The sequence below is a fragment of the Triplophysa dalaica genome, chromosome 25 (genome assembly GCF_015846415.1).
Source record: "Triplophysa dalaica isolate WHDGS20190420 chromosome 25, ASM1584641v1, whole genome shotgun sequence".
NCBI lineage: Eukaryota > Metazoa > Chordata > Actinopteri > Cypriniformes > Nemacheilidae > Triplophysa > Triplophysa dalaica.
In genome coordinates this window covers 5,934,321-5,952,252 of record NC_079566.1, presented here as the reverse complement: position 1 = coordinate 5,952,252, position 17,932 = coordinate 5,934,321, and the positions used below count along the sequence as shown (strand labels likewise).

The 17,932-nt window shown below is 38.4% G+C and overlaps 1 protein-coding gene across 2 annotated transcripts; it reads right to left on the bottom strand.

Annotated features, from left to right (window-relative positions):
* Positions 1-588: 588 nt before the first annotated feature.
* On the bottom strand, positions 589-17,603 carry LOC130416113 (zinc finger MYM-type protein 4-like). 2 transcript variants are annotated; one of them, XM_056742220.1, is made up of 28 exons: positions 17,205-17,603; positions 12,787-12,907; positions 12,245-12,655; positions 12,123-12,166; positions 10,027-10,170; positions 9,875-9,941; positions 9,471-9,702; positions 9,251-9,380; positions 8,958-9,173; positions 8,733-8,883; positions 7,899-8,014; positions 7,595-7,810; positions 6,931-7,081; positions 6,653-6,828; positions 6,337-6,505; positions 6,051-6,179; positions 5,676-5,734; positions 5,407-5,542; positions 5,173-5,282; positions 4,872-5,043; positions 3,948-4,790; positions 3,725-3,837; positions 3,511-3,652; positions 3,200-3,351; positions 2,968-3,082; positions 2,648-2,887; positions 2,441-2,564; positions 589-2,324 (listed from the first exon to the last, which is right to left on the bottom strand). In XM_056742220.1, exons 1-28 carry the CDS (start codon positions 17,505-17,507, stop codon positions 2,117-2,119), a joined length of 5,190 nt encoding a protein of 1,729 aa, XP_056598198.1. In that variant the 5' UTR covers positions 17,508-17,603; the 3' UTR covers positions 589-2,116. The 2 variants fall into 2 exon arrangements, with proteins under 2 accessions (XP_056598198.1, XP_056598199.1); XM_056742221.1 differs by lacking the exon at positions 17,205-17,603 and adding an exon at positions 13,757-14,348.
* Positions 17,604-17,932: the final 329 nt, after the last annotated feature.

Below are 17,932 nucleotides of genomic sequence, written 5' to 3'. Positions count from 1 at the left end.
CATATTATGAAATCACAATTATACCCATAAAAATAACTTTTTGTCAAAGTTTAGCAGTTTTTTACTGAATAAAATATGTTTTTTAATAATGTTACATCATAAGTGTCAAACCTGAAGGAGATGTTACAAAGAGGAAAGTCTGAGTCTTTAGGGTTTATCATTTATTTCTATCATCCGTTTTCCTAATAATATCTAAATATTAGTTACTAACTGTAATAGAACTGTGTATGATAAATTGTTTTGTCTCATCTTCTCATCTCTCTCTCTGTGTGTGAGCATGATCATTTTACATTGTGGATGTTTTTTACATTGTTGGAAGTGTGCCACATCATTTCTGTCTATGCGTGTTCGGTGTTGTTTCTAATTTTGAGGATGAATTTTGTCTATTTTCTAAGCGACCATGAGTGTGACTTTTGTTCTCACTAACAATGGAACATCATTCCTTTGTATTTTTTATTTGTAGATCTAGAAAGTGGTACCGAACAAAGTTTACATGCCATTTAGACAAAGATAATTTTTTTTATTTTAGCAAAAGTCATTTGCGGGTCAAAAAGATCCCGAAGAACGCATAAAGGTTAATAAAATGTATCAAGACATTAATATTTATTTTATTCACCCACAAATTTCAAGGGCTTCACAAGCTCAGAAAAGAATGTCCTCTCCTTGGGGATAATATATATATATACACAATGTATATAAATGTTATATATATATATTTATACAATTTTTGCTTTTTATTCTATGTATTTATATAGTAAAATAAGTGTTTACGTGAGCTTCCGGATTGTTTGGAAAGTTCCTGACAGGATGTTGGTGTTCGTTTCAGATTTCCACATTTGATATTTGGTCAACTTGACCTTCTCTAAACAGTAACTATGAAACATATTTTATTATACCCTCACCATTTAAGAAATGATATTGTTATATTAGACAGAGTGAAAAACATGGACAGATAAATAACGATTTTAGAATACTCGTATTCTAAAACCACCACCAGGGTGTTATAATCAAACAACATCACCTCAACAATAGATTTAATTTGTTGTGCTCAGCTCATATAAAAAGGTTAACTTAAAATCAATTATAACTTAAAGAAAGAATATCAATACAATCATAGTTTTGTGTTTGGTCTTATTTGAAAAAGAAATGTAGCGTTAACCACAGTTGATCGTTTTAGAAATATTAGAGACATTGCAACAGGTCTAGCATTGCTTCCAAAAAATTACACTTAAATATCAAAATGGACCCTCCCCTCACTATCAGTGAATGTGTTTATACATTGAGCTTGCTAATGTCTTTCAAGGTAGTGTTTCGATGTAATACAAATACAGCAAAATGAGGTACTGCACAATCTAACATTGTGCTCATATCTCTCGTATGCACCTTTTGAAAACTTTTTCTTAAAGAGTACATAACATGAGATCATGAAATTTACATTTCATGCAGTGTGTAATGTTGCCGTGTTTGAAAATAAGCAGTCTGACAAGTTGTAAATCCGAAGGTGAATGAATAAAAGTTATTGGCTTTGAAAAAAGGGAGACGACTCTGAATCACACAAACAAGTGGTCTCTAGTCTGAGTCGTGAACCTCCGCGGATTTACGTCACTACATATAGTCCCTGCCTACGTTTTGCTAGGACTGCCCGCAAAAACTTCACTCTTCTCCCCCCAACACTGTAGCTCATAAGCCTCATTCGCGGTAGACCAATCACAGCAGACTAGACCATCTGACCAATCACATCAGACTAGACTAGCAGAAAGGAGGGGATTTGACAGATGAGTTAGTCAAAAAGTAAGGTAAGAACTGCCTATTATTACGAAACAATAGTGTTTTTACACCTTCTCTGTACATAAACTTGTTGTTGGACACTCCATAAACAAAAATAGGACCTTAAAAATCCCTAGTTATGTACTCTTTAAACATTTTTCAAATGTATAAATACATACATACATATAAAAACAATTAAAGTATGTACAGTCAAATACGAGAACATTAAACACAACAGCGAACAATACATAAAACAAACAAACAAGCTCTAACAACTTGTGTTAAAACTGAAACATCCAGGAAAAATCCATTGCTTAACAGTCATGTTTGTGTTTTTAAGGTCCGTTTCTCAATCCGAGTCACTTTCAGATTCTGCTTCATGAGGCGATTTGTCTTCATGCATATACAGCTCTCTTACAGTTAGGATGCGTACGAGCATGTTTTCCAGAGCCTCATCGCTCAACGAGGACGTTGAGAACCATGTGGGGCTGCTCGGCACACAGGAGCGTTCCGGATTCAAATAAAACTGGGACGTACTATGTTTCACGCTGGGAGAACTAGAATGAGAGAAAGAAACTTTAGCCAAACAGTCTGAGGTATAAGTTCCCCCCATTAACTTAGAACGGAGCTGTGTGAATTTAAATGGCAGCAGGTATCTTTACAACCAACATACCATTTCGAGAGATAGAACTCAAAAAGTCGAACAGGACAGCGAAAGGGATTCGCTATATTCTCCTTTATCTTTAGCGGCTTTCCCCTTTCATCTTCTTTCTTCCTCTTTTTCGCTGGAACACCATCTAAAATGGACAACTCGACTAATTACTAACAATTAACAATTTAAAAGACATTTTCAAACGAGTGAAATGTATTTACGCTGGACCTGTGCTTGTGTCCTCTTTATGGGGATAAAAGTGCAAATAGACCACTTTGCTGTTACCCTGGCCCCTACAGTAGCGCTTGAAGTGGCCGAAGTAGAGGCGTCGATGCTGCTCCACTGTTTTATAATCGAAGAACTTTGTGAAGAAATAAAGCAGCGTGTTCAGCAGCACGCCAGGTGAGAACGCCCCCAACTGCTTACAGTCCCACATGTATTTCTCCTCTACTTGAGAATGAACATAACCTGTAGAAACAAAGATGGAACCCAATTCACGCACTTCTGCACATTCCATTCTGTAGTAAAAAAAGTGTGAAGTTACTCGCCACTGGACAAAATAGTGGGTGTCCATCCTTTGAGCATGTTGGTCATATCCTGGCAGAATCTGCTGTAGCAGACGTCTGTGAATATATTCTCCATCCGATTATTCTTAAACAGATGCTGCACACATGGAAGACCAAATTAAATAAGCCACATTCAACATATAAACATGAAGCATGACCAGTGGAGAAAAATAAGGTGCATATTTAAATTAGCAACTGTATGTGTGATCTTTACCTGTTGGATGCCTAAGCAGAGATAAAAGATGCTATCAGGGCTGTAATTCTCTCCACTGGGTCGACACACTTCAGAGATGAACTTGGAGAGGCCGTAGCTCAACTCAGCAGTGCTACACTTCAACAAGTCCTCCTTGAGCGTCATGCTTCGCGCTGATATGAAGAAATATGCTGTTTAACATGGTGTTAAAAATGGATGTCCTCCATAAATAAATCATGATATTAAATTAATTTAAAGCGTTTGTAATTTATTTACTGATCCTATACTCTGGCTCATCTGCTATAGAAGGAAGCCAAAAATTGGAGTCTAACCGGCAAATTTGGGAGTCTCCACATGAGGTTGGGAGTTCCTCCAGCGCACCCAATTCTTCCAAGCACTGACGCCAGACTCATGTTGCATTTTGGAGAGGTCACCTGGGCCATCTGATGTGGCTGACGCTGCACTCTTACTGCCCTACACATCAAGAACACACAAATCACGTCAGAATCATATAAGCTCAAAATATTCTCCTTTAGTTGTTCATACCCGTTTCTTTTGAAGAACACTATCACTGTCTTTTCTGCGAGGCTTGGGTTTGACATTTGATACCTTCAGCTCCTTTTTGTCTTGTTTTTGCTCTTTTACAAGTTCAGTGCTCTCTGTAATCAGAACAAATAAACATGTATGACATATGATGGGTTATATCCGTTTTTGTATTCCTTTCACCTTTTAAGCATGAATGAGACAAAGGAGCTCCGAGAGCTATTACCGACTGGAAAATCAGCTTGCCGGTCAATCTGTGGCTCTTCTGTTGGGATAGGGGTGGGGGTCAATGTAGATGGATTGATGGATGGAACAGATTTAGACTGTGCTTTCTCCAGCTCTGGAACAGATTTACAGGGTTCTCTTTCCAGCTCTGGAACATATTTACATGGTTCTCTCTCCAGCTCTGGAACAGATTTACGTGGTTCTCTTTCCAGCTCTGGAACAGATTTACGTGGTTCTCTCTCCAGCTCTGGAACATATTTACATGGTTCTCTCTCCAGCTCTGGAACAGATTTACATGGTTCTCTCTCCAGCTCTGGAACAGATTTACGTGGTTCTCTTTCCAGCTCTGGAACAGATTTACGTGGTTCTCTCTTCAGCTCTGGAACAGATTTACATGGTTCTCTCTCCAGCTCTGGAACAGATTTACATGGTTCTCTCTCCAGCTCTGGAACAGATTTACGTGGTTCTCTTTCCAGCTCTGGAACAGATTTACATGGTTCTCTCTCCAGCTCTGTAACAGATTTACATGGTTCTCTCTCCAGCTCTGGAACAGATTTACATGGTTCTGTCTCCAGCTCTGGAACAGATTTACATGGTTCTCTCTCCAGCTCTGGAACAGATTTACATGGTTCTCTCTCCAGCTCTGGAACAGATTTACATGGTTCTCTCTCCAGCTCTGAAAAAGATTTAGACAGGGCTTTCTCTAGTTCTGGAACAGATTTCGACTGTTTCTCCAGCTCTGGAGTCTGATCCAATGTCTGAGCAGAATAGACAGAATCCTCCTCCCAACTTAGATTGCTGGACACATCTTCCGAATCAACCTCCATTAAGTTACCTTTCTGACCTGAAAACCGAGATTCACGATACCAAAATCAAGTACATTTGCAGATTCACTATATAGTCTATATCTATTTCCATTATTTACCACAAGCTTCCATGAGTTTCTCCCTCTCTGCGTCCTCAGCCACCATCTCCGCCATCATGATGAGATCAGCCTCCAGAGGATCATCAGGGATCTTCTCTTTGATTTCTTGGATGGTCTTCACAATGCGTTCAGCACTGTCCAGAGTTGTAGGGAGGAACATGGGCACTGGAATCTACACAGAGACACATTTACATCCAAAACCACCCTGAACCGTATGACATCTACAAAAACAGTATATATTTATATATATATATACACATCAATATTCTGTTGGAGTAAGGAAGACAGAAGAGTGATGTACCGGTAATGGTAACCCAACAGTATGAGGAACATACTGTGTGTAGAGATTCATAGGAACTGGCACGAACACAGGCACAGGCACAGGCAACACTATAACTTTAGGAATTTCATCTGAGACCACAACAGTAAGAAAAAAAGAAGATAAAATATTGTTCATTTCTCTGATGAGTAAGGATTTCTTATAAATCTCTAAAGAAAGATTGCTAGAAACTTGACTATTAAAGCTGGTCAGTACCACTTTGCGTCTCAGCATTACGGGTGTTAGGTTTGCAGGCTATGGTTTTGTGCTTGGTATTATTTGGTAAGGCCTTTCTCTTTTGGTTTCGATGTGGCGGGGCGCAAGTCCTCACAGTGCATTTCTGTGTCCTGACCTAAGAAAAAAATCCATCCACAACAAATCTCAGAGGATCTCATTTTTATACAGTGTTAAAGCTGTCTAAAATGATAAATAGATTTCTAATACCAGCTCCTGTGACAATGTATTAGGACAGCAGGTATATTTACCGTTTGTTCTGGAAAACTTTCCTCCTCTCGAACTTCTACAGTAATGGATGGAACAGAGCCTGAGGAATCAAATAATTTTATTCTGTTAAAGGGATGGTTTACAAAAAAACTTTTTTCATCATTTACTCAACATCATGTCATTAAAAACATGTATGAGTTATTTCTTCAGCAGAACAAAAAGGAGATATTTTGAAGAATGGTGGTTACCAAACATCCTTGGCACATGTTGACTTCCATTGTATGGACACAAAACCACTGAGACATTCCTCAAAATATATTTTGTATTCTACAGAAGAGAGAGTCATAAACAATTTTTGAACAATATGCTGTTGAATAAATGACAACAGAATTTGTTTTTCTATGTGAACTAGTCACCATCCAGATCTGTGCTTTCCAGAACATCAGACTGTCCATTGGCTTCACTTGAGAACGATCTAACATTGGCGATGATGGGTTTGGTCTCTTGTGGGCTTTGATGGACTGTAGAGGATACTGACGTTGCACCTGTGGAGACAATGACATCACCAGCTTCTTAAGAGCCAAAAACTTTCTTCACCAGTTTGAAGGATCACAGACCCTATGCCTACACATGTGTGTTTAGTGACACCATTGCCTTTTTAAAGGAACAGGATAAAGGAAAATAAAAATGTTGTCAACATACCCCGTTTTGATAGAGATTTGTTTGCAGCTTTAGTGACCGCCCCTGTGACGGCCTGCAGACTGCAGAAGAACATCAGGCACCGCAGGTTGCAGAAATGCTTCATCTCATCCAACCATTTCACAGTTTCATTCATCTTCCTGCTCTGCTTGCACATTGTGCATTTGATCCCCTGTTAGAATCGAGCAGCAGAAACAACATGTCACTTGAAGCCATGACCAGTGCATTATGTTTGATGCTGCAGCCCGACAGAACTAAAGATGTTTTAAACAAATCAAAAAACGAAGACACAAAATTAATATTTTTGAAAAAATATTACCTGATGGATCAGTGAAGTATATTTTGACAAGCACCGAGTTTCACAAAACTCCTCCTGCTTGTCATTGAAAAACCCAGTCACTCGAGTCTTAGATCCAGCATCACAGTAAAAGCAGTCACGACAGTACTTCTCGCCCCACTCGTTGGCCAGGTTATCCTCAAAGAGTAACTTACATTCTGTACAGACAAAAACAAATCTGTATTAATCCAACAAGTGTCTGACTGGATGAAAAAAGAGAGAAATAATAAAATAATCTTAATTACGCTGGAAGCACTTACTCTGCCCACAGAAAGTCCGGTCAACCTTGTTTATCATTTTCACACTTTTCACAACTTGATCGATCTTGCAGTGTTCGCAGAGAGCTGTGACTTTTTTTGTTTTTCCAAAGTCCCCAACACAAGAGTCATCACAGAAAACATACATTTTTTTCTGGAAGATTGGATCAATAAGAAGTTATGATTATAAATGGTATTACAATAAATACTGGCACAGTTTAACGCGGTAAAAAATACTGTATTACAGAGTTCTAGCAACTTTTTATTATAATGAAGTCTGATTCGTTTGACATACACTACCGGTCAAAAGTCTGGGATCAAAAAGTCATTCTTTATATTTTTTCACGTTTTAGAATAATCGTAATCTCATCAAAACCATGGAAGAATACAGTTGTAACTGTGGGAATTATGTTGTGCTAAAAATGGTTTAAAAATAAACTTTAATTTTAGCCCCCTCAAAGTAGCCACTCATTGACCAGAACATGCCAAATCATTCTCCTGGCATTTTACACCTCCTTCTTGAGGTCTCAACCTGAGATGCTTTTAAACAGTATTAAAGGAATTTCTATCTATGCTGGACTCCAGGCTGTTAAACCTTAGTGTTGTTTTTCCGCCAACAAACTTTTCACACCATATTTATTCATTGACATAAGGAACCCTACAGTACCTTAAACTCCAGTAGCTTTGGCTTGTGCGAGAATGACTGCAGACATTGAGCACAAGGGAGTCTGGTGACCGTTTTTTCCGGTCTACTGGAGGAGGCATTCTTTACTGATGAACTGGTCTCTGCAGGAGCAGGTCTTGGGGCAGCAGGTTTTAGGGCAGAAACAATGTTGCTTGTAGTGGTTATTTTCTTTGGAGCTTTCTTTTTGTTTATTACCGCCTAAACCAAAGCAAAACAGAGCCATAACTAATATATCACGGTAATATTCTTACATGAAAGATCAGTAGCAGACATGACTTTAGTCTACCTCATAAGACACTACACAGGTAAAGGAGCAGAAGTTTTGAACGGTTCCTTCAGACATTGTTAGATGATACTGTGGTACTTGTTTCTTCTTGCAGTTTTTGCATTCCACAGCAGTACCTGTAGTTCCCACAAAAAAAGTTCCATGTTTGATCTTGCACTTTTAAAACAGCTTGATAATAATGTATTTTTTATGCTGCTTTAAAGGGATACTTCACACAAAATGAAAATTCTGTCATCATTTACTCACCTTTGAGTTGTTCCAAATCTGTATACATTTCTTATCAAAAGATAAGAACACAGAGAAAGATATTTGGAAGAATGCTTATAAGCAGACAGATTTTTCCCCCCCATAGACTACCGTAGTAGGAAAAAATAGGATGGTAGTCAAAAGTAACGCAGAACTGTTGGAGTCAATGATCTGTTTCTATGTGTTCATCAGAACAAAGATATTTATACAGATTTGGAAAAACTCAAAGGTGAGTTAATGATGTCATAATTTTTGGGGAAGGCATCCCTTTTATGAGAAGCCACAGTGCCCCATATTTGATATAACAATTAACTATTTTCTGTCATTTATGACACAGACTATATCCAAAATGAACAAAACACAGTTACATAAAAGAAGATATTTTGAGGAATGTTGGTAACCAAACAACGGTGGTCTCCATTCACTTGCATTGGTTTTGTATCGGTTATCAACATTTTTCAAAATATATTTGTTTGTGTTCTGCGGAAGAAAAACGATAGAGGGAAAAAGGATTACAGAATTTCCATATTTGGTTGAACTATCAATTTAAGCCAGCTGCGTTTCTGTGTGTCCTTGTGTATGTTTTACCTGAGGAACTGAGAGTCTGGGCTGTATAAGTCGTGGCACAAGAGTCAGTGCAGAAAAGCTCTTCTCCACCCTCTGAATTCTGACTGACCACCATTTCTGCAGAAGGGCGCTTGGTGTGACACATTTTGCAGGTGGCAGTTTTGAGACTCCTCTACAAGTGAAGACCAAGTTTATTTCAGCTAATTTGTTTTTAGAACTAAAATCAGTTGACGTCTTTGAATTTACCTTTTTGTAGACTTTGAGGCACTTTTGGGTGCAGAACTTGACAGTGTTGCCCTCTATCTGTAGAGCGGGACACGGACCGTTTGTGCTTTTACAGGACCCACCACAGTTCATACAACAGTTCATGGTCAACTTATTGGAAGAGAGGAACTGGTTGAAACAAACGTCGCTGCACAGCTTATGAACGGTGCCCATGGACTTCACCTCGTGACCATGAGTCTATCAGAAATGAAAAGAGATGTTTTAACTCATATCGAAGCTGAATATTTCATCTTCAGATGGAGATGATGACTCACCACACTTGTCCTCTGACACACGCTGCACCTGAAGTTAAAAGCACTAATGCATTTCTGACTGCAGAACTCCTTTGTAGTTCCTGACGTGTCCACTGAGGCTAAAAGCACATCCTTTGGGTGAGAGACCTCTCTGTAGGAAGTATGATACACTGTGTAATAGCTCACATACAAGTGTTCTTTTCAGTTTATTCTGGTTGAAGAATGGATGTTTTAAGCTTACTTGAGGCAGTGGTGACATGTTTTCTTTTTGACCTCAATGGCAGAGGTGATGCAGAGACACTGAGGTGAGCAGTAGAATTTAGGAGAGCCACTGCGCTGAAAGGCTGTTTTACCCTTCAGTATGATCCTTTTACAGCCGGCACACACCGTAACAATGGAACTGAAAGAGGGTTGTTTGGGAATGGACACTGCAGGGACTGATGGTGCTTTTGCGGCCCTTGTCACTGGAGCTCCTGTGGTGTGAAGATGACAAGACCTTTAAAGACTTACATTAGCTCCTTAAAGAAACATTCATGGAACTTAAAAAACAACAAGAATATCTACTTAAGGGTGACTTGAGCCTAATAACTAAAGAAGGTTGTCAAGATGAAGAGTAATAATGAGAACTTTCATGTAATATCATACCAATGGCATTCCCTCCCACGGGGAAAGCCGGACGGATCATGATCTCATCAGGTGTCTGGGTAAAATCCTGAAAACATGAACGCAGAAGGATCAGGGTAAAGGATTCAAAGCAGGTCGAGGTGAAAATAATCAAAGTTAAAACAGCAGATCACCTCACGTTCCCTCATGTTTCTCATTGGAGCCTGAGGAGATTTTCTACACTCCTCGTCTATTGGTTCCTCCTTGATCTTCACAGACAGATCGACAGAGGGCTGGAGCAAATGAAGCTTCCTGAGTCTCACCACAGGCTCTGTTTGCTGGATATAAATGAAGATTGGTTAAGAGATTTATTGGATAAACAAAGGAGCGTTGAAAGCAAACAAAAGGTAAAAGAATGAAAATTCCGTCATCATTTACTCGCCCTGTTACCCTGTGTGAATCTTTTTCATTTGTAAAACACAAAAGAAGATATTCTGAAAATTGTTGGTAACCAAAAACTGTTGCTCCATGTTGACTTTTATTTAGAGGTGCTCCGATTGATCGGTCGCCGATCATAATCGGCCGATAATCACTTTGGGAAGTATGATCGGCGGTCTCTAAAAGGCCGATCCAGAAAAGCCGATCAGATGACGCAAAATTGACGAGAAATTTATTTTACGCGATATGAAAACGGCTTCACCGGTTAGGCAAATCTACAAGGTGTGTGAAATAGACAATGCTTTATCAATCTGATACGTGTGTACTATGTGAATTCCACGATGCGAGAAGCACCCAAAACATTTTTACACCAACAACCTCTTTAGACGTTTGAGGGTTAGTCACGTAAAGGAGTGCGAGTAGTTTTCAAAGTTGGCCTCGCGCAAAGTGAGCGGGCAGTTCAGCAGCTCGAGCGCCACTCGGCTGCAGACATAGCGTCAACCGAAAATTCATTCATTTACATAATTTGAAAGCTGAATAATTAAGCTTTCTATTGATGTATAAGTTGTCATGATATGATCATATCTGGCGGAGATATACCCGTTTACAACTCTGGAATCTGATGGTGAAAAATATTCAAAATATTGAGAAAATTGCCTTTGAAGTTGTTAATAAAAGGCCCTGTTAATGGCCATCCACTCACATAAATAAAGTTTTGATATATTTAATATATTGAATTTACAAAATATCTTAATGGAACATGAGAAAATTCGATCATTTTGACCCATACAATGTATTTTCGACTATAACTAAAAATATTCCCGTGCTCCTTAAGACTGGTTTCGTGATCCAGGGTCACATATGACCAAACCACAGCTTTCTTGTGAGTACAAAACACCTTTTACAGGCACCTGTCATTGTTATTGTATGGACATAAGAACATAAACATTTGCTTGTAATCAGATTATTATTTTATGTCCGACAACAGAAACATTGAAAATAAATGAAAAGTCTAAGTCTAGCGCAACCTCTCCTCAGCTGTCAGGAACAGAGACATTTTTAAAAGCATCAACCCTAAGGCAAGGACAGTAAGAAGCATAAAGAAATATCATATTATCAGATAAAATAATGTAATAAATTTGCTTTGATCATGGACACTTTATATTGTGGAAGACAAAGGGTTTCTGGGACTCATGTCACATGCTGCTATGTTTTATGAAAATATGTGGTAACACTTTCCTTGAAGCATGTATGTTTAATTTATTGTAAAAGTAGTTTTCAAGCAGTGTAATGCACATTTTAATGCATTGTAATGTCTAATAGATAATTGTTATTACAGTTAATACATTATAACACTAAGCAATTCATTGTAACACGACACATTTTAAATTGGTTATAATTATTTACAACTACATATAATGCATTACAACACACATTATGAATATTAATAATGCATTTTACCCTTTAATAACTCTTTATAATGCATTATACATAAATGCTTCAAGGAAAGTGTTACCAAATATGTTGCTTACTAATATTCATTAGTTAATTCATGACACATGGTACTCAGAAAGCTTCAAATAGTTCCTATAATCGGTGATCGGTATCGGCCAATACAGCTTTCAGTGATCGAGGATCGGTGATCGGCTAAAAAAACCCTGATCGGAGCACCCCTACTTTTATTGTATGGACACGAAACATAGGGGAAAAGGGGACCAACAGTTTTGTGTTACAAACATTTTATATCTTCTTTTGTATTCTGCAGAGGAATGAAAGTCATACAGGTTTCAATGACAAGAGGGCTTGTAAATAATGACATAAATTTTCATTTTAAAGATGAGAATGTGCTCACCATTCCAAATGACTCCATCCTGTTTTTGTCGTGTTTTGCTGTTTCTGGTAAAGTGTACAAAACATGTTCAAACACTGTTCTGAAGTATTGGTTTGCTAAAATCAAAATAAATTCACACCTACCTGCATATTCTGGTTTATCAACCTCCATCCTTCCACTGTGATCCCCGATGTAGTCTACATCAATTGGCATTTCACTTGTGAAGTCCTCGACTTTAGTGATCACTAGCTCTTCTGAACACTGCGCTGTATCCTCTGTGTTCATCTCCCGGTCTTCGTCTTCTTCATCCGTTTGCTTATCGTTTCTTGGTTCACTTGTCTCCTCCATGCGTTTATCATGTAGACGCAAATCTACATCTTCCTGCTTCATGGCCTTCTGAAGCTTCCCACGATGACCCTCCATCACGCGGTCTTGAGGGTCAGACTTCGTTCCTGCCTCAGTGGAGTCCTCACTGTCCAGAGGAAAACCTGCAGCGGATGTACAGCTCAGTGGTGAAAAGGCCTCTGTAGATTGTGAGGAAGCCGACATCCCTCCTGAATAAAGAAAACATTCAAATTCAATCCATATCCATGGTATCGTCCGAAAAACAAAACTAAGGATAGCTACTAAATACTTAAGTGGTTTTCAACCTCTGTATTTCACAGACAAGATGCATTCACAATACCTTCTAGTTTCAGAGCAGCACCTGGACTCCCAGTAACAAAATTAAAATCATTCTGAAAGTCAGAATCCATGTTGACATCATACCGTCCTTCCATCTGCAGCTCAGCTCCCGCATGTCTAGCCTATGTGCCGAAAAAAGTCAGAATTAGCAAAGTAAGGCATAACAGACATTAAGAAAAAGTTAAATGTCTAAATTACGTAGAAATTATTCCACACTGATCCTTTTTGTTTCATTCTGTGAACTACTTACAATATTTCACCCAAATTTCAAATACAATTATTGTTTTTAACCGCAGCTAATGAAAACTGGAGAAACAGGTGAGAATAACTGAAAAGATATTCTGTATTTTTCAGAACTCAAATACTGCCAAAGAAAACAAGTTCATATTCACTTTTAAGCAATTCAACAGTTATTTTTTTACACGTATTTAGGAAAAGTTCAGAAATTATTTTTTCACACGATAACTTTTTATCACAGTTTCCATGTGTCTTCTCATGTTGTCTGTCTTTCACATTGCTGTTGGTTGACTTTGTCACTCCTGAGGTTTGACTTTGGTGAAATTCAACAGACACTGGACTGGAATGGCCACGATATATCTTGAAATGCTGACTACATGAAAATTCAGTAGTCTCTTACTTTTTTCTGCGGTTGTATGTTTTCAACCACAGTTTGAGGTATGACCCAATGATGTCCCTGAACTAAAAAAGACTAACATTCTTCGAAATATCCATGTCTGTGTTCATCACAAAAAAGCCGTTTATGCAGGTATGAAATAACACGAGGGTGAGTAAATGATGACCGAATTTAAATTTTAGGGTGAACTATCCCTTTAAGGATTTCATTTGCTATATTTTGGTGTCGGCCAGCATTGATGGAGAATCTAAATTAGATGGACTTTATAGATGGTTCTTGGTTTGTTATGGTCATCTATTACTCTTGCACACACTGTCAATCAATTTCCTTCTCATACCTCAGTCGGTACAACTAACTGGACAGGCACTGCTGTTGATTTCAGATATCGTCGATTTGGACCGGGGAAATCTTCGGGCGAAAAATGCTCGCTGCACACCCTCAATGCACGGATGGATTCAACGGGTGAGTTTATATCCCGGTGTAGAGCGAGAAGCCACAGTTTCAGTCTCTCTGGATCTTGCATCGGTAACGTGTGAAACGTCAAACTTTCATCTTGCGCCGATCCCTGCGGCCGCAGACGTAACGCTTTCTCTCGGTTGAAGCATCCAGGAAAAGCGCACACTCGTACCATTATGATGAAACCAGTTTTTATCCCAGACTCGATCCAACGCGTTTGCAGGTTTTGCGCCAACGTTTGCAGGTTTAACGTTATCCTTATGTTGAACAGATGTGCGAGTCTGAACGTGCAGAAGCAGAGACGAAAGCTGCGACGTAAAGCCAGATGTTCACATTTCCTCTCATAAAGCTGCCGTGCTGCTCTAGCAATCTTTGAATACACAACACGAGTCACAATAGTCACTTTAGTGGGACTTTATGTGGCTTGACAACCCATGACACAACCACTGCTGTTGTAGAAAATGAACAGCTCTTGTGTGTTGTGTTTATTGACAAACCAACATATGACGCTATTCCTCCCCCTAGTGGACTGGAGCGTCATCGCTAGCCTCTTACGTTGCATTAACCCATACATTTGTTTCGAAGTATGAGCAATCCGCTGGGATCGAACCCACAACCTCTTACCACGATGTCTTGAAGCCATGTTGCGGTAAAATTACTTTTAATAGTACAATGTCGGGATGGGTAATCATTAACTTGTTCTACAACTTACCATCAGGTTGTTCCATCTATAAATGTCTTTGTTTTGCTAAACACAGACTAAGATATTTAGAAGAATGTCAGTAACCAGACAGATTTCATAGTAGGGAAAATAAATATTATGTAAGATGAGATCTGTTTGGTTACAGACATTCTTTTAAATATCTTATTTTTTGTTTAGCAGAACGAAGAAATGTATACAGGTTTGGAACAATCTGAGGGTGAGTAAATGATGACAGTATTTTCATTTTTGGTTGACTATACCTTTAAGCCGGTCGGACTTTAATAAATGTGTATACAAGTTACAAATAATAATGCATTTTGTATAAAAGTACAAATGGCATTAGAGCATGTAGTTTAGATATGCAAATACTGATTGGTAAAGCATGCACTTATGTCATACGGCGATTGATCAACGCTGCACCGCATAAAGTGAACTCAGTGGTGCCTACACTTACGGACTGAGTAACTGGTGAATGGTCAGGTTCATCCTCGCGCAGAATCGAGACAGCTGGTTCATTCTCAGTCTAAGCAATTAATCTAATTGAATCGTAGGCTGTGAGCCTGTTTCTTAGAGGTTCTCATAATGTATCTGAAGAGTATCCTTAAAAGTGAAAGTCGTGTTGTTTTTTCAGTCTTCGCTTATAACTAGCAACACATGTGAGCTCTTTTACTAGACTAAATTATTCAACTGCATCAGGAGGGAAGTGTCGAGAACACAACCTCAGGTTAGGGTTGCACATTTCTTGGTTGCTCTGGAAGAAAATCTAGTATTTGTTCATTAAATAAAAGTCATACCAGAAATGTTTAAAGAATCTTCAACTAGTGTAATGTAGGCTTGGTAGATGATTTTTAGGAAAAAAAAAAAGAAAACTAATGGTTACGTTTTTTCTGCAGTCAATGTTTTCAAATAAAATCCTTTGCCCACTTTTTGCCTTTAGTTTCAGTCCAAGAAAATGTTATAATAATAATATTTAGATTTATCGGTTATCGTAAAATTTACATATCGGTTCATCCCTACCACAGGTCTTTGGGAAGACGTTTTCTTCCACAAGCTTTTCTCCACTCATTTGATGGCTTTTTATCTTTAGGACATTTTTGAAGCCTTTCAAGGCATCTCTTGTTCCCTTTTGACTGAAAATGACCACCGAACGCAAGTAACACAGTTTGGCATTGACCACCGTTTTAAATACAGTGTACCGGGTGCTAAAACAACAACAGTTGTTCTGTTGCTTTTGCTCGACGGCAACTCTCAACGTCTCAAGAGCATCCACATTACATCATCGACCTAGAATACACTCCCCATATACAGTGACTAAAGGGATAGTCCAACCCAAAATGAATATTCTGTCAAGTTGTTTCAAACCTGTATACATTTCTGTGTCCTGTTCAACATAAAGAAAGATATTTGGATGAATGTTAGCAACCGAGATTTCCAGGGCAGGGGCACCATTGACTACTCAAAAACATAAAATTGTATCTGTTACACAAAGAAGATATTTTGAAGATTTTTGGAAAATAAACACCTTGACTACCCCATAAATCTCAATTGCTAGCCTTCTTTTAAATACATTTGAAAACTTGAGGTTGACTAAACGAAGAGCTGTTTTTTAAAAGAAGCAGCTCACCCAAAAATAAATTTTGCCTATATTTTATTCACCCTCTCAACATGTCCCATGTGTATCTTCTTTTAGCGGATCACAATCAGAGTTATTTTATAATAAGTAAATTGAGTGATCAATTTCAGATAAATATTTCATCAAGACCACATAAAAATGTAATAATCTAAATTCATCCAAATTTGCAGAATGTGTACAAGACGTAATCACTGGATGACCAGTTTTAAACTTAGATAAGACAGAGATACTCATAGGACCGAAGAGTTGTAAGCAGAATACTATGGAGTATAACCTGCAAACAGAAGGATGTAATATCACCCCAGACAATACAGTAAAAGACAACAATCGTTCTTTTGAACCACATCTCGCTTAAAAACATTGCCACGCTGCCAAACATACCAGTCTCTGACGTATAGAAGTTAATGCATGCATTTATGACGTCTAGATTAGACTATTGCAATGGTCTGCTAGGTGGTTGTTCTGCATCATCAATAAATAGGCTAAAAAAAGTGCAAAATGCACCTGCTTTGTTCACAAAACAATGTTAACAACTGACATTTCTGGGACACATAGTAGGAACAATTTAAATGGTGTCAAATGTGTCTTTCAAAAATTGATGCAGTATTTTTCCTACTATTGATGTCCCAGAAATGTCACTCGCTAATTCTTCCAAATAATTGTCTTTATTTAATCAACTTGAGGGTGAATAAGTGATGACAGATTTTTCATTTTAGGGTGGAGTAATTTATATCTTTAACTGTGGATTACCATTTAAAAATGCTGGTGGACCCATGATCTTATTTTCTCATCTTTGTTTGCAGCTGGTAAATCTACACTTGGCTGAGATGGCACAACGTAGTCACTTCGTACAACAATCAATCACAGTTGGATATTTATTAAATGTATAAATGAAGTGTCACATACACCCAGAATAGCTTGAGAGTGAGTAAATTATGTACTAAAATTGGTTTTTGGGGGATTGTTTTCTTTTGACAGCGGTTCAATACTTACCGCTTTTAGCTGTGAAATTGGCACAGGCACCGCTGACTTCTTCAGGATCCGTCTTATCCTTCCCTCATCTGGTTTATAATCGTCGGGTTTGAAATGTTCACTGCACAGCCTGGACCCTTTGATCTTCTCAAATGGGGTATTTAAATCCCACCCAATAGCGAGCAGCCATTGCTCCAATCGCACAAAATCATTCAAAGGGAATTTATGAAATATTAATCTTTCATCTTCCGTTGTTTTTGACGCGCGTAATCTTACGGTTTTTTCTAAATTCCAGCATCTCGGATAAGCACAAGTACGCACCATTTTAAAAATGGATACTAATAAAAATCTACATTAAAGCCTCGAGAACTCTTTTCGGCGTCCTCTTCTCGTGTAAACAATCCGCGGTAACGTGTTCGCAAGAGGCGCCCTGCAACGTACGTCATACGTCAGTTCAGAGGTCAGTCTCTCTCGTGAACGTGAACTCGCACTGCTGATGCCCGCAAGATAGAAATCAATGTTTATAAATTTAGAGGTTTATTTACAAAAACCCAACTTTAGAAGATAGTCAGCTTGCTTACTGTTCTGTCGGTGACATTTATACGCACTTCGCTGTGTATAAAACACACAATGATGCATTTGATTATTCAAGTGTGCAATTATGTACCAATTTAAGTCAATGAAGCTGATAAAACATCAGTCACCGCAGAACCTGCTCACATCCGCCATGTTTAAAGTTTAAGGCCCGG